This window comes from Ursus americanus, chromosome X (assembly GCF_024610735.1).
Source record: "Ursus americanus isolate L20-20 chromosome X, mUrsAme1.1.p, whole genome shotgun sequence".
Taxonomy (NCBI): Eukaryota; Metazoa; Chordata; class Mammalia; order Carnivora; family Ursidae; genus Ursus; species Ursus americanus.
The window spans coordinates 53351684-53378292 of NC_142164.1; the positions used below are offsets into that span (position 1 = coordinate 53351684).

General features: G+C 35.7%; 1 protein-coding gene across 1 annotated transcript in view; it reads right to left on the reverse strand.

The window, feature by feature from the left end:
- DACH2 (dachshund family transcription factor 2) overlaps positions 1–26609 on the reverse strand; it is an 813807-nt gene that overhangs the window by 118611 nt on the left and 668587 nt on the right. Inside the window, exon 6 of the mRNA XM_087860071.1 lies at positions 2924–3096. Coding sequence (XP_087716197.1) covers positions 2924–3096 — 173 coding nt within the window. The remainder of the gene's footprint in view (positions 1–2923; positions 3097–26609) is intronic.

Sequence of the window (26609 nt, forward strand, 5' to 3'; positions counted from 1 at the left end):
TATTGTCTGTTAACTAACTGAAATTTAAATAAAAACTTTTAAAAATCTGTAAATGTAAATAAAACATGTTTTTGTTTGAATAGTCCCCATATCCTCCAAATCATAGTATATGAAAAAGTCTCAATACGTAGGTTTGCCCACTGCCTGTAGGATTCTAACAGATTGAACTTGAAAGTGTTCTTCACCAAGAAGCATATTGAAAACAAATTTCTATTAAAATATACATCAACTGAGGTGTGGAATTTCTGTCCTTAGAGCTTAGTATCATATTGATAACTATTCTTGAAAGGAGTGCTAAAAATTTCAATATATTAACACCCATTTGGCAATTAATTAGAAAGTTTTTTATAATGTTATTTCTTGTGAATTATTTTCAAAACTAGTAGTTGCAATTATATAATAATATATTTGTAAAAAATAAACAAAACTTGGCAACAATATTAAAAGCCTCTCACTATTCACAGAAATCAACTATTTAAAAACAAAACAAAATAAAACATTTTTTCTTCATTTCCCTACCATTCTCTGATAGAAATCTACTTCTATAGATCTGTAGAAAAATTTTATCAAAGAGCATTCAAAATAAATATATTGTTTTCAACTGACCTTGGTCAAAATAATTATATGAAAGCAGATACAAATTTCATATTTGGTAAGACTTAAATAAGCATGTTGTATAATATCAGCTTTTAAAAAGCAGTATCCAGTTTTATGTCTGTAAAGGTTCTCTTTCTAAAGTCGCATATGAAATAGTCAAATTAGCAGTAAACAAAAATATAGCTCTATTGCTTTAATATGTTAACAATATTTGGATTATTTAAGGAGAAGATAATTATCCTTTCCATTTCCATCATCATCACTGCCAATAACCGAATGCTAGTCATGAGCTCCTCCCCAAGTACCCCTTCACTCCAAATTCATGGCAAAGCTACCATACGTCCCAAGCATTCAACCAAAATGTAGCTGATTCAGTCTGAATAATCATCATTAAGAAAGCTGAATAAATACATTTTTGAAAAGCCACAAACATGCTTCTACTAAAAGCAGTTTTTCATCATTTCAAAGCAAGTACTTTAAACCATGCTCTGTTTCTTAATAGTTTTCTAATTTTGTGTGGGGGTCGCATTTACTTAGTAGTCACCCAATTTCAAAATTATCAGAAATTTATTCCATCTTTTAAATATGTTCATGTATGGGGGCACCAGGGCGGCTCAGTCATTAACGTCTGCCTTCAGCTCAGGTCATGATCCCAGGGTCCTAGGATCAAGCCCCAAGTCAGTCTCCCTGCTCTGTGGGGAGCCTGCTTCTCCCTCTCCCACTCCCCCTGCTTGTGTTCTCTCTCTTGCTATCTCTCTCTCTGTGAGATAAATAAAATCTTTAAAAAATTTTTTAAAAATAAATAAATATGTTTATGGATGATTTTTTTTTCTCAAAGATTACTCTGTTTCCTGGTTTAGCCTCTGATCAAATATTCAAACAACAAAGTTTTGATTAGCTACAGTAGACTGATCTATTGAGGGCCACAATCTTTGCAGGAAGCATACTTCTACTTGGCCATGTAAATATATATGGAGCTTAATAAAAAATTATCAATTTTTCTTGTCCTTTCCCACAAAAGTTTGTCACAAATTTCCCCTATTTTTTAAAAAATCCCCCAAACTGGAAGCTAATTTAAAATGAAAGAAAAATAGCCAGAATCTTACATTTCCTCTGCCTTTCTTTCACATTCCCCCATGTACATCTATTACGATCATATCTATATTGCCAAGGTCCAGTTCAAATCCAACAACTGTAATGTTTTTCTTGATATTTTCCCCCTCTTTCTGCCAAGCTAGGTATAATAAGCCCCACCTCTAAATTTCTTTAATACTTGGTGATATTCTATACCATTCATCACAGTCTGTCTTGTTAGTGCAAGACAAATGGGTACTTGTTTGTATCACATTTAGTTTGTGAGTACTTGAAGTCAGGCATTATGTCTTCTTTACCTATATCCCATGTTGCCCCATACAACATGTATACATGAAGGGTATAATATTTGTTGAATAAATAAAAGAAATAAGTGGGTTGTTCTTATTAACCATAATCTTTTAATCCCATGTACCTTTGTATTATCTCCTTGCCAAAAGAAAAAAATACTAAAAAGCCAAGTTCACATGATACTTGCAGAGAGGGCAGAGAGGCCATATGCCAAACTAATAGAAAACATCAGGACATATTATAAAATATTACTTGTGCTTCATTACCCAATGGTCATGAAAATTTGAAAAAAGATAGTATTCTAATGATTATAATGATAATGCTATAAATTATCATAAATATTTGCTTAATGTTTCACAGTTTTTTAACTTATATTTTACTCATATTGTCTCTGGACAATGAATGAAGTAAGTGGGATAGATTATTACTATAACATTTAGTTTACAGTTGAGGAAACAAGTTCATGCAGGTTAAATGTCATATCCAAGGTTGTTGAGGTAAAGTGGCAGGATCAGAATCAAAACTTAGGTCTTTCTGACTACAAGTCCTGTATGGTTTATACTACCACGGAACTGCTTCCCAAACACCAAAAAGATGCACAGTGTATACTTCATTTCACCCTAGCAATGGCAATGATTTTTGTACACTATTCTACTGTGCCATTAGTCTTGCTATGCCTCCCACACACTGTGCTCATGATTGCAAGACATGAAGCTAGAATTAAAAGTGATGTCTGTGGTCATGGAAACAAACAAACAAACAAACAATCAACAACAATAAAACACCTTAGCAGGCCTAGACAGAAATAAAATCAATACTATATGCTAAGCAACTGAGTCAGTAAGCTGTGTGTTTATACTGAAGATTCAGTGGTATTGCTAATATTTTCTCAAAATTTACATGTAATTAAAGCCTGTGTCCTCTTCCAAATCATGATTCTTACCTTTATAACAGAGGCCCCAGCTCTGGAGAGTGGACTGTGAATCTGGGCTGCAGCAGCCATGTTGGCAATAGTATTGAGATGGTTCATCTGATTCATTGCCATGGCAACTGATGCAGGAGGTAAGCTGACTGGAAGTAAGGGATGAGGCATCATCATAAATGGCAGATCCAGTCCTAAAAGAGGCAGTGTACGTTAAATTACTACATTTGGAAAAGGAAAATCACATCAAAATTAATGCTATGAAGTAGTAAAAAAAAAAAGTATCTGGATTCATTCTTGTTGGCTTTTCTTTTCTTTTTTTAAGATTTTATTTATTTATTCGACAGAGATAGAGACAGCCAGCGAGAGAGGGAACACAAGCAGGGGGAGTGGGAGAGGAAGAAGCAGGCTCATAGCGGAAGAGTCTGATGTGGGGCTCGATCCCAGAACGCCGGGATCACGCCCTGAGCCGAAGGCAGACGCTTAACCGCTGTGCCACCCAGGCGCCCCTGGCTTTTCTTTTAAATCAAGTTTTATCATATCCTAGTATCTCTTTGGGCAATTAATGGTACCTAAGATTTAATATTGCTTTATACTTTATCTATAAACTTTTATCTATTCCTTGTTCTCGCTCTCACTCTCAAATATTTATATGACACAATTTGTTTTACCCATAAAAGTAAATAAAAATCCTTAAGCCAAGCGCCATTTTGTTCAATAAGAAGGAACTTTCTTTTTAATCATTATAATATATTGATTTGTTAGTAGCTTCTAACTTAACACCTTCTTTAGAAAATATAATAGTGGTGCTGGTAAGACAGGATGTAGATTCTCTAGGCTTCAGAATTATTAAAGAAAATAAGACTTGGAATACATCCTGTTTTTGAAGATCTTATTTATTTATTTACTTTAGAGAGAGAGTGTGTGAGTGGGGGGAGAAGCAGAGGGAGAGAGAATCTGAAACATATTCTGTGCTGAGTGCAGAGCCCAATGCAGGGGTCAATCTCATGTCCTTGAAATCACTACCTGAGCCGAAACCAAGAGTCTGATCCTTAACCAACTAAACCACCCAGGTGCCCCTTGGAATATGTTCTACCCTTTTAGTTATAATCTCTAAAATGAATGTGATGGCTCTAATTTGAAGCCTTTATCAATACGGAGTAACTCCTCTATAAAAATATTTAAATTATTTTCGGTTTAATAACAAATACCAACATCATTGAGTAGTATCTAGAATTCTGTTTGTTTTCTTATGCAAAGTGAAATAGTTTTCACACATTTTAAATTTCTTAATGAATATCTTTCAAGTATTATCCACATTACATATGTGTAACTTGTGTTACATCATGAAAAATGTAACAAATTAAAATAGTTGTCTTCTTACCCTTATGAGGTTGGGATTTGTGAGGAAACATCTTTGAGCAGAGGTTAGGGAAGGTTAGCCTAACATTACAGATACTAACATCACTATGATAAGTAAACCATAGTGGTCTACAATGTATTTTAAACTGTTGCCTCAACAGTAATCTTGCCTTCATCTGGACAGAAGCCCAGAAACCAGTAATCTTTAACAGATGTTCTGAAATATCCTTGCCTATAATTTTCCGAAATTATTATAGATTATAGAAATCTACAGTGGATAGTGTTTATGTTGATCCCACACACAATTATCTAGTATTAATAAAATCCTTTTATCCTTTTTGCTGTCCCCTCATTTTTTTTTTGCATCGAAGATCACAATATCTAGTGAACAACAATGAATCAATAGGAAGTATTATCAGAGTCTTCCTAAATCTCATTCCTCAAAACAACAGTAACAGTAATACAAACTCTCAAAACGCATACTTTTAGGACAAAGGCAGCCTAGAAAAAAATGCTATTAGTTGATTTAAGGTCTGTCTCCTAAGCTGAACAATGATGGTTGAATTAAAGCCATCAACAACAACAACAACAAAATATCAAAATTGTGCAATACAATAAAACACACTTAACAGGTCTCATGCAACACTAAAGTGATCGTCTCAATTGAAGGAACTCCTATATAAAGAATGCAACAGTCACCAATATTTGTAATAAAACAGCCATAAAATGCACTGTTAATAAAATTACACAATGGTTTAAAGAAGGTTAGAAACTGAAATTCTGCATGGAAACCAAGAAGAACATACTCTACTTCCTATAACTGAAAATCCCCACAGAATATTAATAAATTTTAAACTTTCCCCCTATCAATTCACTTATGACTCACTATCTCTAATCCTTTCAAGGAGCAATCTGCCAAACCCAACTTTTCAGTTATGAAGTTTCCTTCTGTGATTATTAATTTATTAGAGAAGCCTCAATACAGTGTAAACACTGAATTAAAATTGGCCTCTGCACCCCCTTTTAAACTACAAATTTTTCAGTTAGCATTCCAAAATTACTTTGATGTCTATGCATTTTTATACTATACTCATCATATGAATTTGCTATAATGATATTACATAACACATATTAAATTAATCACTGTTTATCTTTTTCCTAGACCTTCACTTTATGCTCAACATAATAGTAACCCTCAATGATGTAAATAGGTTTCTATATAAGGCTCTCATTTACCCAAGATAATTATAGATCTCAATTCTTCTTTGTGTTCTCAGAATTTTAGTAGAAAATTGACCAAATTGTAGATGAAAAGTAGCCATCAGTGCCTCCCTTTACCACACAAATGCTTAAATAAGCCTCTGTTCAATTTACTTTTCCCTTAACAGTGTAATAATCTGTCCTCATCCTCCAAAGATTTTCAGCGTCATTCAGACATCAACTGGCCATATCAAGTCACGTGCTTACTTAAAGTCCAATTGACGTATAAACTAAACACAGACTACAAACAGAATTTAACAGCCTATCAACAGTTTTAAAATACAATTCATCAAACATTTTAAAAGACCCTGAAGGACTTAAAAGTTACACTTCCAGATCATGACCTGCAATAACTGTCAATTGATTGTAATACCTTAGACTCTAAGCTAATATTTACATCTCTGGCTAGTTTAAAAGTGACCCCACATGAGCTGCACATGCAAAGCATATGCAAATACTGAATTATGTAAGTCAACCTTTTTCCAAAGTTGAAAACATTAAATTAAGGGCCATCAAAAGTACACCACACTCTAACAATCTGGCTCATTTAGTAACATGCCAGAAATGTATAAACTTTTAATAGTATGGTAATTAAATTATTTTTTAAAATCACCAAAATGGATCATCTCTTTCCTGTTTACCCCAAGGTCATCATGCTAGCTACTATAAGCTTTATTTTCAAAGAATTTTGGTATTCCAGCAACTCATAACTTTTATGTAAGTGAATAGCACCATCTCTTCATAGGTATTAAGGCTACAAACGTCAGTAATACTCTAATACTCCTAAAATCCCATGCTCATTTCATTTCCAAGAGATGTTGACCTCTGTAACATCTTGCCATTTCTAGTCAGGTACCAATCCTATCATCCTTGTTTGGTACCCTGTCTTTCTGGTTGGTTCTCTTATGCCATTTCATTTACCTTTCCACTCCAATTTTAGGACTTTAGTGGCTACTTACCATCTCCAAAATAAAAAATAAGTACTGTATGGTGACTAACATAACATAATAATAAAAAAAGAAAGAAAACAACAACAACAACAACAACATAAATAAATAAATAAATAAATAAATAAATAAATAGCTCTTTGGTTCCATGTGAAGTTACTTTTCTAGCTTCATTATCTCAGGATATTTGTCTATGTATGCTCTACTCTAGCCTCGCTGAACTAATTGCAGCACTCTACAATTTGAATTCACCTTAGCTTACTCTTACTCGTGCCTCTATCTGGAATCTACCTCTTTAACCCTATTTATTTTGGTACAGTAAAGTTCTTTCTTTTTAAATCCATAGACTTGATTTTTAGAAAAGCTTAAGGTTTACAGAAAAAAAATGAGTAGAAATTGGAGAATTTCCATATATCTCCTCTCCATGTATCAACCTTTTAAGTATCATACAGATCAGTTCGACCGCCCTAAAAATCCCTTGCACTCCATAGATTCATCCCTTCATTATTACCCTTGGTTTTTACTGTCTCTATAGATATGTCTTTCCTCAATGCCATATAGGTGGAATCATACACTATTTTTTTTTTCAGACTGGCTTTGTTTCACTTAGAAATATGCACTTACAGTTCTTCTAAGACTTAGTTTTGAAAAAAAAAATTCTATTCAGGCGTAGTTGATAATCAGTGTTATATTAGTTTCAGGTGTGCAAGACAGTGATTTCACCAGTTGATACATTATGTTATGCTCACCACAAGTATAGCTACCATCTGTCACCATACAACACTATTACAATATCATTGACTACATTCCTTATGCTGTACCTTTTATTCCTGTGATTTATTCATTCCATAACTGGAAGGCTGTGTCTCCCAGCTCCCTCACCCATTTTGCCCATCCCCCCACTGGCAACCATCAACTTGTTCTCTACTAACAAGAATGATTCTGTTTTTCATTTGTTTCTTTTTTTGAAGATTCCAAATATGAGTAAAATCATATGGTATTTATCTTTGTCTGATTATTTCACTTAGCATAATACCTTTTAGGTCCCTCCATGCTTTGCAAATGGCAAGATCTCATCCTTTCTTATGACTGAATAAGATGACTGAATGTATATATATATATACACTACATCTTCTGTATCCAATCATCTATCAATGGACTCAGATTGCTTCCATATCTTGGCTACTGTAAATAATTCTGCAATAAACATAGTGGTGAATATATCTTTTGCCTTAATGTTTTCATTTTGGGGAGTTAGTACCCAGTAGTGGAATTATTAGATATGATATTTGTATTTTTAATATTTTGAAGAACATCCCTAATGTTTTTCAAATTGGTGCACAAATTTACATTCCCACCAACAGTGCACAAGGGTTCCTTTTTGTCCATATCAACACTAAACTTATTTCTTGTCTTTTGATACTGGCCATTCTGACAGATGTAAGGTGATATCTGTTTATAGTTTTGATCTGCATTTCTCTGATGATTATTGATGTTGAGCATCTTTTCATGTGTACTTTGACAACTGTATGTGTCTTTGGAAAAATATTATTCAATATCTCTGCCCATCTTTTTAATCAGATTGTTGCTTGTTTGTGTTTTGGTGTTGAGTTGTATAGCTTCTTTTTTTTAAGTTTTTATTTAAATTCCAGGTAGTTAACTTACCGTGTAATATTAGTTTCAGGTGTACAAGAAAGTGCCTCAGCACTTCCATACATCACCTAGTGTTCATCACAATTACTGTACTCCTTAATCCCCATCACCATTGTACCTATCCCACCACCAAATTCCCTTCTGGCAACAATAAGTTTGCTCTCTATGGTTTACCTCTCTTTCTCTCTCTCTCTTTTTCCCCTTTGTTTTGTTTCTTAAATTACACATATGAGTGAAATCACGTGGTATTTGTCATTCTCTGACTGACTTCACTTAGCCTAATACTGTCTACCTCCATCCACCCATGTTGTTGCAAATGGAAAATTTTCATTCTTTTTATTACTAATAGTATATATATATATATATATATATATATATATATATATATATATATATATATATATATATAATATCACATCTTCTTTATCCATTCATCAGTCCATGGATACTGGGCTGTTTCCATAATTTGGCTATTGTAGATAATGCTGCTATATATATATCGGGTGTACGTGTCCCTTTGAATTAGTAATTTTGTATTCTTTTGGTAAATACCTAATAGTGCAATTGCTGTATCCTAGGGAAATTCTATTTTTAATCTTATGAGGAGCTTCCATACTATTATCCAGAGATGCTGCAAGAGTTTACATTTCCACCAACAGTACAAGAGGGTTCCCCTTTCTTGACATCTTTGCCAACAACTGTTTCTTGTGTTGTTGATTTTAGCCATTCCTACCAGTGTAAGGTGATATCTCATTGTAGTTTCGATTTGCATTTCCCTATTGATAAGTGATAATGAGCATCTTTTCATGCATATGTTAGCTTTCTATATGTCTTCTTTGGAAAAATGTCTATTCATGCCTTCTGCCCGTTTTTTCATTATATTATTAGTTTATTCAGTGTTGAGTTTTATAAGTTCTTTATATATTTTGGATACTAGCACATTATCAGATATGTTATTTGCAAATATCCTTTCCCATTCTGTAGGTTGTCTTTTAGTTTTGATGGTTTCCTTTGCTGTGCAGAGCGTTTTTGTTATGATGAAGTCATATATTTATTTTTTCCCTTACCTCAGGAGACATATCCAGAAATAAGTTGCTAAGGCCAATGTCAAAGAAGTTACTGCCTGTGTTCTCTTCAGGAATTTTTATGGGTTCAGGTTTCACATTTAGACCTTTAATACATTTTGAATTTACTTTTGCGTATGGTATAAGAAAGTATTCACATTTCTTTTGCATGTGTCTGTCCAGTTTTCCTAACACCGTTTGTTAAAAAGACTTTTTCCCACTGGATATTCTTTCTTGCTTTGTCAAAGATTAATTGACCATATATTTGTGGGTTATTTTCATGGTTTTCTCTTCTGATTTATTGATCTCTGTGTCAATTTTTGTGCCAGTACCATATGGTTTTTATTACTACCGCTTTGTAGTAGTAATATAACTTGTAATATAACTTGAAGTCCAGAACTGTTAATGACTCCAGCTATGCTTTTCTTCTTCAAGATTGCTTTGGCAATCTTTTGTGGCTGGAGTCTTTTGTGGTTCCATACAAATTTTAGGATTATTTGTTCTAGCTCTGTGAAAAATGCTGGTGGCATTTTGATAGGGATTGTATTAAGTGTGTAGATTGTTTTGTGTAGTAGAGACATTTTAAAAATACTTGTTCCTCCAATCCATGGGCATGAAATGTCTTTCCATTTCTTTATGTCATCTTTGATTTCTTTCATAAATGTTTTATACTTTTCAGAGTACAGGTTTTTCACCTCATTGGTAAGGTATATATTACATATATATCTTACTATTTTTGGTGCAATTATAAGTGGGATTGATTCCTTAATTTCTCTTTCTGCTGCTTCATTATTGGTGTATAGAAATGCAGCAGTAATTTTCATATGATTTCTCCCATCTATGGAACATAAGAACTAGGAAGATTGGTAGGGGAAGAAAGGGATAAAGAAAGGGGGGGTAATCAGAAGGGGGAATGAAGCATGAGAGACTATGGACTCTGGGAAACAAACTGAGGGCTTCAGAGGGGAGGGGGGTGGGGGAATGGGATAGGCTGGTGATGGGTAGTAAGGAGGGCACGTATTGCATGGTGCACAGGGTGTTATATGCAACTAATGAATCATCGAACTTTACATCAAAAACCAGGGATGTACTTTATGGTGACTAACATAATATAATAAAAGTATTATTATAAGAGAAAAAAATAAATAAATTGTTAAAGTTGTAAAAAAAACCAGAAATGCAGCAGTTATGTTGATTTTTTATCCTGGGATCTTACTGAATTTGATTATCACTTCTAGCAGATTTTTGGTGGAGGCTTTTGGGTTTTATACATATATATATACATATATATACATATACATATATATGTACATATATACATATATGTATATATATATATATGTATATATATATAGTATCATGTCCTCTGAAAATAGTGAAAGTTCTACTTCTTCCTTGTCAATTTGGATGCCTTTTATTTCTTTTTATTTTCTGATTGCTGTGGCTAGACATTCTAGTACTATGTTAAATACCAGTGGTGAGAGTGGACCTTCTTGCCTTCTTCCTGACCTTAGAGGAAAAGCCCTCAGTTTTTCCTCATTAATGATGATGCTAGCTTTGGCATTTTTATATATGCCCTTTATTATGTTGAGGTATGTTCCCTCTAACCCTACTTTGTTGAGGTTTTTTTTTTTTTTATCATGAATGGATGCTTTACTTTCTCAAATGCTTTTTCAGCATCTGTCGATTGTCCTTGATTGATTTGTGAATATCGAACTACCATTGCAACCCAGAAATAAATCCCACTTAATCGTGGTGTAAGATTTTTTAAATGTATTGCTGGATTTGATTTGCTAATATATTATTGAGGATTTTTGCATCTATGTACATCAGGGATATTCAGCTGAAGTTCTATTTTTCAGTGGTGTTTTTATCTGGTTTTGGCATTAGGGTAATGCTTGCCTCAAAGAATGAATTTGGATTTTTTCCTTCCTTTTCTATTTTTTGGAATAGTGTGAGAATAAATATTAAGTCTTCTTTAAATGTTTGGTACAATTCACCTGTGAAGCCGGGGTGCCTGGGTGGCTCAGTTGTTAAGCATCTGCCTTCAGCTCAGGGCGTGATCCCAGAGTTCTGGGATTGAGCCCCACATCAGGCTCCTCCGCTGGGAACCTGCTTCTTCCTCTCCCACTCCCCGTGCTTGTGTTCCCTCTCTTGCTGGCTGTCTCTCTCTGTGTCAAATAAATAAATAAAATCTTTAAAAAAAAAATTCCCCTGTGAAGCCATCTGGTCCTGGGCTTTCATTTGCTGGGAGTTTTTTGATTACTCATTCAGTTTTTTTGGTGGTTATTAGTCTGTTCAAGTTTTCTATTCCCTCCTGTTTCAGTTTTGGTAATTTATAGGTTTCTAGGAATTCATCCATTTATTCCATATTATCCAATTTTTTTTGCATATAGTTTTTCATATTTCCTTATGATTATATTTCTGTGGTGTTGGTTGTTATTTGTCCTCTCTCATTTGTGATTTTATTTAATTGGATCTTTCTCTTGTTTTTGTAAAGTCTAGCTAGAGGTTTATCAGTTTTGTTGATTTTTTTTTTCAAAGAACTAGTTCCTGTTTCTATTGTTTATTCGGTTTCTGTATCACTTATTTCTACTTTAATGTTTATAATTTCTTTCCTTCTGCTGTCTTAAGGCTTTGTTTGTGGTTCTTTTTCTAGCTCCATTAGGTGTAAGTTTAGGTTTTTTATTGGTGATTTTTTGTTTCTTGAGGTACAACTGTAGTGCTATATACTTACCACTTAGGACCATTTTTGTTTCATTCAAAAGATTTTGGACCATTTTGTTTACATTTTCAATTGTTTCCATATATAGTCTTTATTTCTTCCTTGATTTCCTTGTTGACCATTCATTGTTTACTAGTACATATTTTAACCATCATGTGTTTGTGACCTTTCCAGTTTTTTCTTGTGGTTGACTACTAGTTTCATAGCTTTGTAGTCAGCAAAGGTGCATGGTATAACTTCAAACTTTTTGTACTTGTCAAGGCCTGTTTCTTGGCCTAATATGTGATCTATTCTGGACAATGTTCTACGTGCACTTGAAAAGAATACAGATTGTTATTTCAGGATGGAATGTTCTGCATATATCTGTTATCTGGTCCAGTGTGTCTTTCAAAGCTTTTCTTTACTTGGTGACTTTCTGTTTAGATGATCTGTCCATTGATCTAAGTGGGATGTTAAAATCCCCTACTCTTGTTGTAGTATTATCAATTAGTTCCATTATGTTTGTTATTGTTTTATATATTTGGGTGGTCACATGTGTGTGCATAAATATTTACAACTGTTATATGTTCTACTTGGATTATCCTCTTTACTATTTTATATGGCCCCTCTTTATCTGTCATTACCATTTTAAATTTAAATTCAATTAGCCAACATATAGTATTTCATTAGTTTCAGATGTAGAGTTTAGTAATTCATCAGTTGCATATAACACCCAGTGCTCATTACATCATGTGCCCTCCTTATTGCCTGTTTCATTACTATTTAAAAAATAATAATAATTAATAATAATAATAATAATGACAATAAAAGTATGGCTACTCTGGCTTTCTTTTGATATCCATTTGCATGAAAAATATCCCTCCATCCCCTCACTTTCAATCTTCCAGTGACTTTATGTCAAAAACGAGTCTCTTGGAAGAATCATTTGGATTGGTCTTCTTTGTTATCCATTCTAACACCCTATGTCTTTTGATTGGAGCATTTTGTTCATTTACATTCAAAGTAATTATTGACAGATATGTATTTATTGCCATTTTAATACTTGTTTTGTGGTTGTTTCTAGAGATTTTCTCTGATCCTTTCTTGTCTTTCTCTCTTTCATGTTTTGTTGACTTTTTATTAGTGATATATTTGGATTACTTTCTCTTTATCTTTGCATGTTTATTAGTAGTTTGTGATATATGGTTACCATGAGGTTTGTATATATCCTTTTCTGCAAATAGCAGTCTATATTCACTTGATGGTTGTTCAGTTTTGTACTCATTCTTTTCTCATCTCCCCCCCCCCCATTTTAGGTATATGTTATTATATTTTATAAACATTTCTGTATGAGTTCCTAGACTGATTTTTTTCAGAAATTTAATTTTTACTGTTTTCATGTTTCCTACCTTTATATTGTAACTTTTGGTCTGTCCTTCCCATTCAAAATGTCCCCTTCAATGTGTCTTGCATGGCTGATGTAGTGGTCATGAACTCCTTTAGTTTTTGTTTGTCTGGGAAACTCTTTATCTTTCCTTTTGTTCTGAATGGTAGCCTTGCTGGATAGAATATTCTTGGGTGCATATTTTTCCCATTCAGCAGTTTGAATATATCATGTCATTCCCTTCTGGCTGCCAAGTTTCTGTTGGGAAATCTCCTGCTAGCATTATGGATCTTCCCTTGTAAGTTCAGTACTTCTTTTGTCTTGCTGCATTTAAGGTACTTTCTTTATCACTATATTTTCCTAATTTAAGTACAAGATGTCTTGGTGTTAGCCTGCTATTGTTGATTTTGATGGGAGTTCAGAGTTCTCTGTGCCTCTGGGATCTGGGTATCTTTTCCTTCCCCAGATTAGGGAAGTGGTCAGCTATTATTTCTTCAAATAAATTTTCTCTTTTTGTAAAGATTTATTTATTTATTTGATGGGGGGAGAATACAAGCATGGGGAGCAGCAAGCAGAGGGAGAGGCAGGCAGAGGAAGAGTGAGAAGTAGGCTCCCCGGCTAAGCAGGGAGCCCAATATGGGGCTTGATCCCAGGACCCTGGGATCATGACCTGAGCTAAAGGCAGATGCTTAATCAACTAAGCCACCCAAGTGCCCCCAAATAAATTTTCTGTCCACTTTTCTTCTTCTTCTTTTTCTTGGACTCCTATAATATGAATGCTATTATATTTGATGGAGTCACTGAGTTCCCTAAATCTATTCTCGTTTTGCATAATTCTTTCTTGCTTCTTGTTCAGCTTCATTGCTTTCCATTACTTTGTCTTCCAGGTAATTAATTTATTCCTCTGCTTCTTCCAATCAGCTGTTCATTGCCTCAAGCATGTTCTAATATGATTTATTAGACTCTTCATCTCTGATTTATTCTTTTTTAACTCTTTTTTTCTCTGTGGTAAGGGTCTCACTGATGTCCTCTATTTTTTCCTCAAGCTCAGTGAGTTCCTTATAATTGTTGCTTTAAATTTTCCTTCAGGCTTGTTAATTATATATTTTTTTCACTTAGATCTTTGGCTGTGGCTTTATCTTGTTTTTCATTCCTCTGTCTTGACATTTCATTTAAGTCTCTGCTTTCTTCTGTGTTAGAAAATGGAGTTATGCCTCCTGCTCCTGGAAGTAATGACCTTATGAAGAAGAGGTTATGTAATGTGAAAGGCCTGGTATATCAAGGAGTGTCTCTGGTGTGTGCTTCTTGTACTCTGCTGTTGTGTTTTGGCTGCTTTTTCCTTCTGGACATTCTTCTGCAGAGGCTCTCCTTGTCTGCTGTGGACAGTGTTTTGTCCCTGGCTTGAATATGGTCAGTTTTAACTAGGCGTGTTCTGGTTGGCCTGTGAAATGAGACCTCACACTACCTCCACCAGAACTAAGCCCCTGCAAAACTCTCTGGTAGGGGAGAGGTAGTGTGGGCTGTGGTTTGTGCTGGTCTTCAGGGGAAGGAGCCCTCTGGACTTGAATGGGGTAAGTGTGACTGAGTAGGGTGGATCCATCAGAACACAGGGGATGGGGCTTGGTGTAAGCAATTTAGGTAGCCAGTGTTAGAACTACACTGCTTCCTTCAGGTGACTTTTGTTTATGCTGAGAGACTTGGGAGGGAAATGGTGCCAGTCATCTCCTTTGTTCCCAGAGAGGTATCTCGACGAATGCTGACAATCAGGCAACTTCTCAGAGAACAGTGAATAATTTCTCTATGTGCCCCAGGTGCTCGTCAGATCACTCCTTGCTGTCTGTCCCTGGGTAATTTGTCTGCCTTCTCTCCAGGAGCAGGGCAGTGCCCTCCAGGCTCTATATCAGGCACAGCCCCTGACCTTTCAAACTCCAGGCTTTAAGCCCTGCTGGTTGCAAGAACTCACAAAATTCAGTCCTTTTTTTCCTAAGTCAAGGGCTATGGAGAAATATTTTCCTTGTGTATTCCCCTGTTTGCTCCACTCTCTTGTGCCCTTCTCCAGGACCATGGCTCCCTCACCTCTGCAGCAGCTATGATCTGTTTCTCCCCTAACTCTCATCTCTGCACTTCCTACCTTCTTTGATGTGTCCTCTTTCCTTATGGAGTTTTTTTTCTGTCAGTTTTCAGGTGATTTCTGGAGTGTTTAGGATGATTTGATAGTCATATAGTTGTGTTTACAGGATGAGATGAAACTAAGGTCCTCCTAGTTTGCCATCATCTTCTAAGCTCTGTATAAGTTCTTTATATATTTGGATATTTACGTCTTATTGGGCATATCATTTCCAAATATATTCTCCCATTCAATAGGTTACCTTTTGTCTTGTTGACGTTTTCCTTTTTTGTGAAAAGTTTTTTATTTTGATGTAGTCCTAATCATTTTTTTTTATTTCCCTTGCCTTAGGAGACACACATAGAAAAATGTTGTTACAACTTATGGCAGAGAAATTACTACCTCTGTTCTCTTCAAAGGTCTCTATAATTTCAGGCCTCATATTTAGTTCCTTAATCCATTTTGAGTTTACCTTTATGCATGGTGTTAGAAAGTGGTCCAATTTCATTCTTTACATGTAGCTGTCCAGTTTTCCCAGCACCATTTATTGAAGAGGCTGTCTTCCCCATTCTTGCCTGCTTTGTCATAGATTAATTGACCATATAATCAGGGATTTATTTCTAGTTTTTCTATTCTGTTCCTTTGATCTATGTGCCTATTTTTGTTTCAGTACCATTCTATTTTGATTACTACAGCTTTGTAGTATATCTCGAAACCTGGAATTGTGATACCTCCAGCTTTGTTTTCTTTGTCTCATGATTACTTTGGGTATTTGGTGTCTTTTGTGGTGCCACAAAGATTTTAGTATTATTTGTTCTAGATTTGTGAAATGTGCTGTTGGTATTTTGACAGAGATTTCATTGAATCTCTAGATCGCTTTGTGCAGCATGAACATTTTAGAAACATCAGTTCTTCCAATCCATGTGCATGGAATATCTTTCCAATTGTTTGTGTCATCTTCAGTTTCTATCCTCAGTGTTTTGTGGTTTTCAGAGTACAGGCCTTTTACCTCTTTGGTTAAGTTTATTCCTAAATAAAACATCCACTTGGTGCAATTGTAAATGGAATTTTCATAAAATTTCTTTCTGCTTGTTATTTGTGTAAAGAAATGTTACCAATTTCTGGGTTTCATTTTTGTAGCTTGCAAATTTACTGAATTAATTTATTACTTCTAGTAGTTTTTAGTGGAGTTTTTAGGGTTTTCTAAGTATAGTGTCATGTCATCTGCAAATAATGAAAATTTTACTTCTTCCTTACCTATTTGGATATTTATTTCTTTTTCTTGTCTGATTATTGTGGCTAGGATTTCCAGTACTAAGTTGATAAAAGTTACAAGATTAGACATCATCCTTTTGTGTTCCTAATCTGAGAGGAAAAGCTCTCAGTTTTTCTTATTAAGATGTTACCTGTGGGTTTTTCATATATGGCTTTTAGTATTTTGAGCTATGGTTCCTCTACAATAACACTTTCATTGAGAGTTTTTATAATGAACAGATGTTAAATTTTTTTCAAATGCTTTTTCTGCATGTATTGAAATGATCATGTGATTTTTATCCTTAGTTTTGTTGATGTGGTGTATGATGTTGATTGATTTGTGGATATTGCATCCCCAGAATAAATTTTACTTGATTGTGCTGAATAATCTTTTTAATGTATTGTGGGTTTTTGTTGTTTTTTTTTAATGTTTTTTTATTATATTATGTTAGTCACCATACAGTACAGTACATCCCTGGTTTCCGATGTTAATGTATTGTTGAATGTAGTTTGCTAGTATTTTGTTATGGTTTTTGCATGTATCTTCATCAGGGATATAAACCTGTAGTTGTTTTTTTTTTATGGTGTCTGCCTGATTTAATGCTGGCCTAGTATAATGTATTTGAAAATTTCCCTTCCTCTTCTATTTTTTGGAATAGTTTGAGGAGAATAAGTATAAACTCTTCTTTAAATGTTTGGTAGAGTATACCTCTGAAGCCATCAGGTCCAGGACTTTTTTGAAGGGGAGAGAGAAGTGTTTTCATTACTGATTTAGTTTCATTACTTGTTTTCAGTCTGCTCAGATTTGCTATTTCTTCACGGTTCAGTTTTGGAAGATCATATATCCTTCTGTTGTTGGATACAATATTATATAAAAGTCCATTAGATCCAGTTGATTGATGGTGTTTTCAGTTCAATTATGCTCTTCCTGAATTTCTGTCAATTTGATATGTCCATTTCCAGAGAAGAGTATTGAGTTCTCCAACTATAATAGTGGATTCATTTATTTTTTCTGGCAATTCTATCAGTTTCTACCTCACATATTTTAACACTCTGTTAGTAGGAGCAAACACATTAAAACTTGCTAATGTTTTCTTGGAGAATTGGCCTCTTTATCATTATGTAATACCTCTCCTATTCTGGACACTTTTTCTTGCTCTGAAATCTGCTTTGTCTAAAATTAATATAGCTACTCCTACTTTTGATTAGTGTTAGCATAGTATATATTTCTTCATTGCTTTACTTTGGATTATGTTTTTAAATTTAAAGTGAGTTTCTTATAGACATCAAATAGTTTGATCTTCTTTGGTGATCTACTCTGACAATCTTCATTTTTTTATTATCATTGTTTTGGTTTGGTTATTTAGCTTGATACATGATTATATAAGAGATATATTGCAAGTAATGGCCAAGGAATCAACATTCCTGGTCATTAGAGTACATAGGACAATCTATGTTTGTAATTGGTGTACTTAGACCAATCATATTTAAAGTGATTTTTAATAATCAGATAATTAGTTATAATATCTGTAAGTGTTTTCTATTCATTGCCCCCCCTTTTTGTAATCTTGTCTTCCACTCTTGTTGTATACTCTGGTATTAACTGAATATTTGATATGATTCTAATTCCTCTCCTTTCTTAGTATATTAATTTTACTTATTAAAAAATTTACATGGTTGCCCTGGAGTTTGCAATATGCATTTACAACTTTAAATTCACTTGCAAATAAGACAATACCATTTCACATGTACTGCAAGTATCTTTTAGCAGAATATTTTCAATTCCTCCCTCTTATCCCTTATAATATTATTGCCATTTATATCACTTGTCAATATATTGTTATTATTTTGAATAGAGTATTATTAGTAAGACTGACTAAGAATAAGAAAAAAATACATTTACCTTAATTTATTCCTTCTCTAACCTTCTTCCTTTATGTAGATCCAAGCTTTTGACATAAATTATTTCCACTCTCTCTGTAGACCTTCTTTTAACATTTTTTATAGGGCAGATCTCTGGTAGGGGAACAATTTCCCTCAACTTTTGTTTGAGAAAATCTTTATTTTCTTCTTCACTACTAAAAGGAAATTTCACTGGATTTAGATTTCTAGGTTGGTGTTTTTTTTTTTTTCTTTTTTCCTTCAACACTATTTCACACCACTCTATTCTTGTTTGCCTGGTTTCTAAAAAGAAGTTCAGTGTAATTCTTATCTTTGTTCTTGTATGAGTAAGGACCATTTATACCTCTCTGATTTTCTTTAAAGATTTTCTCTTTGTTTTTGATTTTGCAGTTTGAGTATAATATGTATAGGTGTATTTTTTAAAATATTTATTCCTCTTAGTAATCTCTGAGCTTCCTGAATCTTTTATTTGGTGTCTCTCATTAATTTGAGAAATTTTTCAGTCATTGTTACTTTCAATATTTCTTCTGTTCCTTTTCCTCATTCTTGCTATTTTTTTATTCCCATTACATTTATCTACACCTTTGTAATTGCTGCACAATTCTTCAATAATCTGTCGTCAGTTGTTTTTGTTTTCCTTTTTCAAATTTTTTTATTATGATATGTTAGTCACCATACAGTATATCCTTAGTCTTTTATGTAGTGTTCCATGATTCATTGCTTGTGTATAACACCCAGGGCCCCATGCAATATGTGCCCTCCTTCATAGCCATCACTGGTCTAGCCCAATCCCCCACAATACTCCCCTTCTGAAGCCCTCAGTTTGTTTCCCAGAGTCCATAGTCTCTTGTGGTTCATTCCCTCTTCTGTTTACACCCCCTTCATTCTTCCCTTCCTTCTCCTACTGATCTCTCTGCTATTCCTTATGTTCCACAAATGAGTGAAACCATATGATACTTCTCTTTCTCTGCTTGACTTATTTCACTTAGCATAATCTCCTCCAGTCCCATCCATGTTGCTGCAAATGTTGGGTAATCATTCTTTCTGATGGCTGAATAATATTCCATTGTATATATAGACCACATCTTCTTAATCCAGGCATCTGTTGAAGGGCATCTTGGCTCCTTCCACAGTTTAGCTATTGTAGATAATGCTGCAATGAACATTGGAGTGCATATGGCCCTTCTTTTCACCATGTGTGTATCTTTGGGGTAAATACCCAGTAGTGTACTTGCTGGGTCATTGAGTAGCTCTATTTTTAAATTTTTGAGGTACCTCCACACTGTTTTCCCAAGTGGCTGTACCAACTTGCATTCCCACCAACAGTGTAAGAGGGTTCCCCTTTCTCCACATCCCCTCCAACATTTGTTGTTTCTTGCCTTGTCCATTTTTGCCATTCTAACTGGTGTAAGGTGGTATCTCAATGTGGTTTTGATTTCAATTTCCCTGATGGCTAATGATTTGAACATTTTTTCATGTGTCTGTCAGCCATTTGTATGTCCTCTTTGAAAAAGTGTCTGTTCATGTCTTCTGCCCATTTTTTTGATTTGATTATTTGTTTCTCATGTATTGAGTTTGAGAAGTTTTTTATAGATTTTGGATACCAGCCTTTTATCTGTAGTGTCATTTGCAAATATCTTCTTCCATTCCGTGGGTTGACTGTTTGTTTTGTTGACTATTAACTTTGCTGTGCAGAAACTTTTTATCTTGACAAAGTCCCAAAAGTTCATTTTTTCTTTTGTTTTCCTTGCCTTCGGAGATGTGTCTTGAAAGAAGTAGCTGTGGCCGATGTCGGAGAGGTTGCTGCCTATTTTCTCCTCTATGATTTTGATGTATTCCTTTCTCACATTGAGATCTTTCATCCGTTTGGAGTTTATCTTTGTGTATGGTGTGAGAGAGCGGTCAAGTTTCATTCTTTTGTATATAGCTGTCCAATTTTACCAGCACCATTTATTGAAGAGACTGTCCTTTTTCTACTGGATGTTTTTTCCTGCTTTGTCAAAGATTAGTTGACCATAAAGTCAAGGGTCCATTTCTGGAGTCTGTATTCGGTTCCATTGGTCTATGTGTCTGTTTTTGTGCTAGTACCATGCTGTCTTGGTGATCACAGCTTTTTAGTATAGCTTGAAATCAGGCAACATGATGCCCCCAGCTTTGTTTTTCTTTTTCAACATTTCCTTGGCAATTCAGGGCCTTTTCTAGTTCCACACAAATTTCAGGATTGATTTTTCCAACACTTTGAAAAATGTCATTGGTATTTTGATCGGGATGGCGTTGAAAGTGTAGATTGCTCTGGGTAACATAGACATTTTAACTATCTTTATTCTTCCAATCCATGAGCATGGAATGTTTTTCCAACTTTTTGTGTCTTCTTCAATGTCCTTCATCACTGTTATGTAGTTTCTACTGTATAAATCCTTTACCTCTTTGCTTAAGTTTATTCTGAGATATCTTAGGGGGGTTAGTACTATTGTAAATGGGATCGATTCCCTAATTTCTCTTTCTTCAGTCTCACTGTCGTGTATAGAAATGCAACTGATTTCTGAGCATTGATTTTGTATCCTGCCACATTACTGAATTGCTCTACAAGTTCTAGTAAATTGGGGGTGGAGTCTTTTGGGTTTTCCATATAGATTATCATGTCATCTGCGAAGAGAGACAGTTTGACTTCTTCTTTGACAATTTGGATACATTTTATCCCTTTTTGTTGTCTGATTGCTGTTGCAAGGACCTCTTGTACTATGTTGAATAATAATGGCGAAAGTGGGCATCCTTGTCATGTTCCTGATCTTAAGGGAAAGGCTTTCAGCTTTTCCCCACTGAGAATGATATTCACTGTAGGCTTTTCATAGGTGGTTTTTATGAGATTGAGGAATGTACCCTCTATCCCTACACTCTGAAGTGTTTTAATCAGGAAAGGATCCTGGGGGCGCCTGGGTGGCACAGTCGTTAAGCATCTGCCTTTGGCTCAGGGCGTGATCCCAGCATTCTGGGATCGAGCCCCACATCAGGCTCCTCCGCTAGGAGCCTGTTTCTTCCTCTCCCACTCCCCCCTGCTTGTGTTCCCTCTTTCACTGGCTGTCTCTGTCAAATAAATAAATAAAATCTTTTTTTAAAAAAGGAAAGGATGCTGTATTTTGTCAAATGCTTTTTCTGCATCAATTGAGAGGATCATATGGTTCTTGTCTTTTCTCTTATTAATGTGATCTATCACACTGATCAATTTGCGAATGTTGAACCACACTTGCATCCCAGGGATGGATCCCACCTGGTCATGATGGATAATCCTTTCATTGTACTGTTGGATACTATTAGCTAGGATCTTGTTGAGAATTTTGTTGTCCATATTCATCAGGGATATTGGTCTGTAATTCACCTTTTTGATCGGGTCTTTGCCTGGTTTTGGGATCAAGGTAATGCTGGCCTCGTAGAATGAGTTTTGAAGTTTTCCTTCCGTTTCTATTTTTTGAAACAACTTCAGGAGACTAGGTATTATTTCTTTTTTGAATGTTTGATAGAATTCCCCAGGCAGTCCATCAGGCCCTGAAGTCTAATTTTGGAGGTTTTTCATCACTAATTCAATATCTTCATGATTAATCGGTCTCTTTAGATAATTAATTTCTTCCTGTTCCAGTCTTGGTAGTTTATAGGTTTCTAGGAGGCATCCGTTTCTTCCAGGTTATTTAATTTATTGGCATATAGTTGTTGATAGTAGTTCCTAATGATTGTTTCTATTTCTTTGGTGTTAGTCGTGATCTCTCCCCTTTCATTCATAATTTTATTAATTTAGATCCTTTCTCTATTCCTTTGAATAAATCTGGCCAGTTGCTTATAGATCTTTTTAATTCTTTCAAAGAACCAGCTTCTAGTTTTGTTGATCTGCTCTACCATGCCCCTGGTTTCTAATTCATTGATCTCTGCTCTAATCTTGATCAGTTGCATTCTCGGGCATGGGTTAGGCCTGTTCTGCTGTTCCATCTCCAGCTTCTTAAGGTAAGAATATAAAAACTGCATTTTAGATTATTCTATTCTTTTGAGTGAGGCTTGGATGGCTATATATTTTCCCCCGTAGGACCGCCTTTGCAGTGTCCCATAGATTTTGGACCAATGTGTTTTCGTTCTCATTGGTTTCTATAAATTGCTTAAGCTCTTCTTTAATTTCCCGGTTTGCCCAATCATTTTTAAGCAGGATGGTTCTTAGTTTCCATGTGTTTGAGTTTCTTTCAAATTTTTCCTTGTGATTGAGTACCAGTTTCAAAGCATTGTGGTCTGAGAATATGCAGGCAATAATCTCAGTCTTTTGGTATCAGTTGAGACCTGTTTTATGACCTAGTATATGGTCTATTCTGAAGAATGTTCCATGTGCATTCAAAAAGAATGAATATTCTGTTGTTCTAGCATGTAGTGTTCTGTATATATCCATGAGGTCCATCTGGTCCAGTGTTTCATTCAAAGCTTTTGTTTCTTTGTTGATTTTCTGATTGGATGATCTGTCTATTGCTGAGATCAGAGTGTTGAGGTCACCTAGTATTAATGTATTATTATGTCCCTTTATTCTGGTTAAGAGTTGTCTTGTGTATCTGGCTGCTCCCCTGTTGGGGGCATATATATTTATAATTATTAGATCCTCTTTTTGGATACACCCTTTAGAATACTGTAGTGTCCTTCTGTACCTCTGACTATAGTTTAGCTTAATGTCTAATCTGTCTGATATGAGAATTCCTACCCCAGCTTTCTTTTGAGGTCCATTGGCATGAAAGATGGTATTCCATCCCTTTACTTTCAGTCTGGATATATCTTTAGGTTCAAAATGAGTCTCTTGTAGACTGCAAATGGATGGGTCATGTCTTTTTATCCAATCTGCTACCCTGTGGCATTTATGGGAGCATTTAGGCCATTCACATTGAGAATGATTGTTGAAAGATATGATTTTAATGATGTCATGCTGCCTGTGAAGTCTTTGTTTCTATGGATTGTAAATTTCTGTTCTGTATCACTCTTGGGGTCTTTTTACTTTTATAGAACTCCCCTTAATATTTCTTCTAGGGCTGGCTTGGTAGTCACATATTCTCTCAGTTTCTGCCAGTCTTGGAAGGTCCTCATCTCTCCATCCATTCTGAATGACAGCCTTGCTGGGTAAAGGATCCTTGGCTGTATGGTTTTCTCACTTAGTGCTCTGAATATGTCTTGCCAGCTTTTTCTGGCTTGCCAGGTCTCTGTAGACAGGTCTGACGTTATTCTGATGTTCCTCCCTCTGTAGGTGAGGAATCTCTTCCCCCTTGCTGCTTTCAAGATTATTTCTTTGGATCTAAGATTTGCAAATTGTACTATTATGTGACGTTGTGTTGGTCTGTTCTCCTTGATCTTGGGAGGGGTCCTCTCTGCCTCTTGGACACGAATGCTTATTTCCTTCACCAGATTAGGGAAGTTCTCAGCTACAATCTGTTCAAATATCTCTTCTAGACCTCTCTCTTTCTCCACTCCCTCAGGGATACTGATGATTCTGATGTTGGAACGTTTCATTGAGTCAGTAACCCCCCACAGTCTTATTTCTTGAAAGTGGAGTTTCTTAAGCCATGTTTCTTCTCTTTCTTTCTTTTCTATCATCTCATCCTCTAACTCATGAATTCATTCTTCTGCCTTGTTTACCCTGGCAGTCAGAGCATCCAGTTTAGACTGCGTTTGGTTCATAACATTTTTAATTTCTGCCAGATTCCCTCTCATTTCTGCCCTTAAAGATTCTATATTCTCGTTAATATTTTCGTTAATATTTTTTTCAAGCATCCACATCATCTTGACCATTGTTACCTGAAATCTATTTCTGACAATTTGGTTATATCCATATTCACTTGTTCTGTGGCAGAGGCCACAGTTTCTGTTTCTTTCCTTTGTTGGGGGTTCCTCCTCCTTGTCATTCTGGTGAGGTGTCATTGCGAGGATGTAGAGAGCCCAAATTATTGACCAGGACCCAAGCAAGATGCACTTGTTTTATGGGGACCTTAGGGATGTGGGCTTCTTGTTCTTTCAGACTGCCTTCTGGGGGAGGGGCCTGCTGTGCTGATACTCAGGCAACTCTGTTTGGGTAGAGTTACCCTGTCCACTGTCGGGGGGGAGGTGGGCATAGTGTGAACTGGTTTATCTGGGCTTTTGTTCTCTGTCGGCTTTCCCTGGTGGCTTTCTGTGACTCTTCAGAGGGTCAGAGCAGCAGTGGTCATATCCAAGCCTCTGTCTCAGAACAGAGAGATCACAGTTCACTCTCTACTGAGCTCTCCTGGCCACTCTAACTCTGTTTCCCTTGGTGCTGCTAAAAACCTCATGGCATCCCAGGTTGTGAGCCCCACAGCCACTCTCCTAGCCCTCACTTCCAGGGCTGGCATGTGTCTGTCCTTTGTGCTTCTAACACTGCCAGCCACCCCCGGTTCCCACGCGTGCTCCCAAGCTCCCTATTTCAGTGTGGTTTGCACACGCTTCAGAGCTCCAATTTTCAGTCTGGTCGCGTGCGCATTCCCGGGCTCAAGGTCTCAGTCTGCTTTCTTGGGGGTGCCAGTCTGCGAGTCTGGCCTGGTCCCTAGTGCAGGTGGCTACTACTTCCCAGTGCCCGAGCGTGGCGGCTCCCACCCCCTTCTGTTTATCTTTCGATATCTGTGTGCAGATTCATGGCTCCCTGCTATGTACCTCAATACCTAGCACAGGAGATGTTTGTTTGTAGAGATCCAGTTGTATCTTCTTACATGTTAGGCTGATTTCATGGGTGTTCAGTATGGTCTGGTAGATATCCAGCTCGATTCAGGGGACCAGATTAAAAAGGGTCCCCTACTCCTCTGCCATTCTCAGTCATGGTTTTTTGTTTTGTTTTGTTTTTTCACTTTTTTTCCATTTTGGGAAGTTTCTATTGACATACTTCAATTGTTAACTTTGTCTGGTCTACTGATCAGCCCATCAAAGCTCTTCATTTTGTTGGAGTGTTTTTGATTTCTAGCATTTACTTTTGCTTCTTAAAAATTTCATCTCTCTGCTTATATTTCCCATGTATGTTTTATTCAAGTATAAGTAACATACATTGTTAACATTCCCATGTATTCTTGTATGTTTTCCATTTTCTTAGTATACTAATTATAGTTATTTTAAGTTCCCAGTCTGATAATTCTAAAATATGTGCTATATCTAATTCTGGTTGTGATGCTTGCTTTATATCTGTAGACTGTGTTTGTTTTTTTGTTTTTATGTTTTTGTTTTTGCTTTTTTCATGCCTTGTAATTTTTGTTTTAAAGCCTGAAATGGTGCATTGGCTAAAGGTAACTGAGGTAAACAGGCTTTTAGTTGGATGCTTTATTTTTAACTGACTGGGAATTAGGTTATATTTACTGTTTGCTGTAGCTGTTGTATTAGTGGTAGTAATTTCTTATCCCCCCTGTTATCTTTGGTGTATCTTAAAGAGTTCAAATTCAGTTGCATCTGAGGACTTCAGTTTTCTTAGTTGTAACCCACTGTTCTTACAGAGAGCCTTAGTGTGGTGATGGTAAAATGTGTAAGGAGGAGAAACATATGATTAGATTTCAGTCTCTTAGTGAGCATGTGTCCTTGGGCTGTGATTTTCACAAGTGATTTTTGTTTTTTTTTCTCTCTCTAGGTGAGAGAGAAAGGCTAAAGGTGGCTAAAGTTAAGTATTTCTCTTTCCCCACAGGAAATGTTAAAGGGGCTAGAGATGTGCATTTCCCTTACCTCACTTCAGTGATTACAGGGTGCTGGATTTTAATATATCCTTTTCCCCACATCAGTTAGGCTCTGATAAAACAGAATAGTTTAACTCTGGTAAAGTTGTTTCCTTTGAGGATAGGCCTTTGTTGAGGAGAACAGAACACTGAGCATATTTTGAAATGGATATTTTTCTTGTCCCCCAGCCAAAAACATGAAGGGAATTTTCTCACGTTCTCCCTGAGAACATGAAGGTGCTCCTGAAGTTTAGACTCATGAAAGTGCAGACACCCACTAAGAACTGACCCCCAGGGTCTTTTATCTCTCAAACTAGGTCCTCACTGAGTCTCCAACAATTTCAATGTTTCTACCGGA